The sequence below is a fragment of the Myotis davidii genome, unplaced genomic scaffold, assembly GCF_000327345.1.
Source record: "Myotis davidii unplaced genomic scaffold, ASM32734v1 scaffold427, whole genome shotgun sequence".
NCBI classification, from domain to species: Eukaryota; Metazoa; Chordata; class Mammalia; order Chiroptera; family Vespertilionidae; genus Myotis; species Myotis davidii.
In genome coordinates, this window is record NW_006298051.1 from 50,967 (window position 1) to 52,401 (window position 1,435).

General features: G+C 68.2%; 1 protein-coding gene across 1 annotated transcript in view; it reads left to right on the forward strand.

Annotated features, from left to right (window-relative positions):
* Positions 1-1,203: 1,203 nt before the first annotated feature.
* MEGF6 (multiple EGF like domains 6) overlaps positions 1,204-1,435 on the forward strand; it is a 121,836-nt gene continuing 121,604 nt past the window's right edge. Inside the window, exon 1 of the mRNA XM_015570509.1 lies at positions 1,204-1,397. Within this exon, the coding sequence (XP_015425995.1) occupies positions 1,204-1,397 (194 nt within the window). The remainder of the gene's footprint in view (positions 1,398-1,435) is intronic.

Sequence of the window (1,435 nt, forward strand, 5' to 3'; positions counted from 1 at the left end):
GTGTCCAGCTGCGAGAGCTGGCTGCCTGGTTCCCCATCCGCGCCTCCTGCCCCCCGGTGCCTTCATCGTGTGGTCTTGGGGCCTGGACCACCCCCCAGAGGGACAGAGCTCGGCACACCCTCCCCTCCGACTCTGGGTGAAGGCCCCCAGCCCCGGGAGCCCCTTCTCCTGGAGGAGACGCCCTCCACAGAGCTGGGCTCAGGGCCGGCCGGATGCCTTCCCCTCCCCAGGTGGCAGCAGGGCCTGACTGCCAGGCGCCCCTCCCCCTGACCTGGGTGGGCAGAGGGTCCTGTCTGCTCCCTCCGCCCTGCCCCTCCCCACTTCCTCCACCCCCCAGATGGGAAGCTGCTAACTTGTGCTTCTGAGGTGGGTCATCGCCCTAACCAGCAGCCGCCCACATGGCTGAGGTTGGAGGGGGCGGGGGGCTGGGAAGGAGGGGGCCCTTCTGAGAGCAGCACCCCACTCCCGATTCCTGCCCTGCCCTATGGGGCATTCTCCTCCCCCTGGCCCAGTGGCCAGACCACTGCCCCGCAGTCTGGGCGCGCCCCAGTGCCCAGTCCGTGTCCTCCCGCTGGGGTGTGGGGCTGGACGCAGGAGGCCCAGTGCTGGTGGGAATGGGGGCTGAGACCCAAACCCAGGCACCTGGACTGGCGGTTCTCAAAGGCCAGTCTGCATCCGAGCCCCGGAGGCCACGGACGGGGCTGGGGGGTCGGAGTGCTGATCCCGGGAGGACTGCGTGTGTGTGCACGCGTGTGTGCGCGTGTGTGCGTGCATGCGCATTTCTGACCAGTTCCCAGGAGAGGCTGCTGGCGTTGCTGGGCAGCTGTGGGAGGGTGACTCAGCCCCGGGGTGAAGGGCATGGAACCCAGAGAGAGCTTCCCAAGGGTGCTGGGCCCGGGTGAGGCTCAGCCCCCCCAAACCTGGGAAAGACAAGAGCCCCAGCATCTTTCTCCCTGGCGGTCACCCCTCGCCCTCCATATCCTGCTGGTCCTCCCATTGGCCAAACCCACCTGGAGCCAGAGGGGAAGGATGTGAACACGTGTGCATGTGCGTACACACGTGTGCATGTGTGCTCATGTGTGTACTTGTGAGTGCACACGCGTGCGTGAGAGCTTGTGAATACGTATGTGGGGGGGGGACTGGCCTTGGGTCAGGGAGGCTGGACCCGGCGGCCAGCAGACAGCTGTGGGGTGGAGGGTGGCAATGAGGCCAGATGGCTTTCGGGAAGGGGCAGAGCTGCTGACCCCTGTCCTCTGTCCCAGGCCCCACGTGTGTGCTGAGCAGGAGCTGACCCTGGTGGGCCGCCGCCAACCCTGCGTGCGGGCCTTCAGCCGCGCGGTGCCCGTGTGGAAGCCGGGCTGCGGGCGCCAGGCCTGGTGCGTGAGCCACGAGCGCAGGTACGTGGGTCCCGGGTGGGAGCGGGGCTGTGCGCACA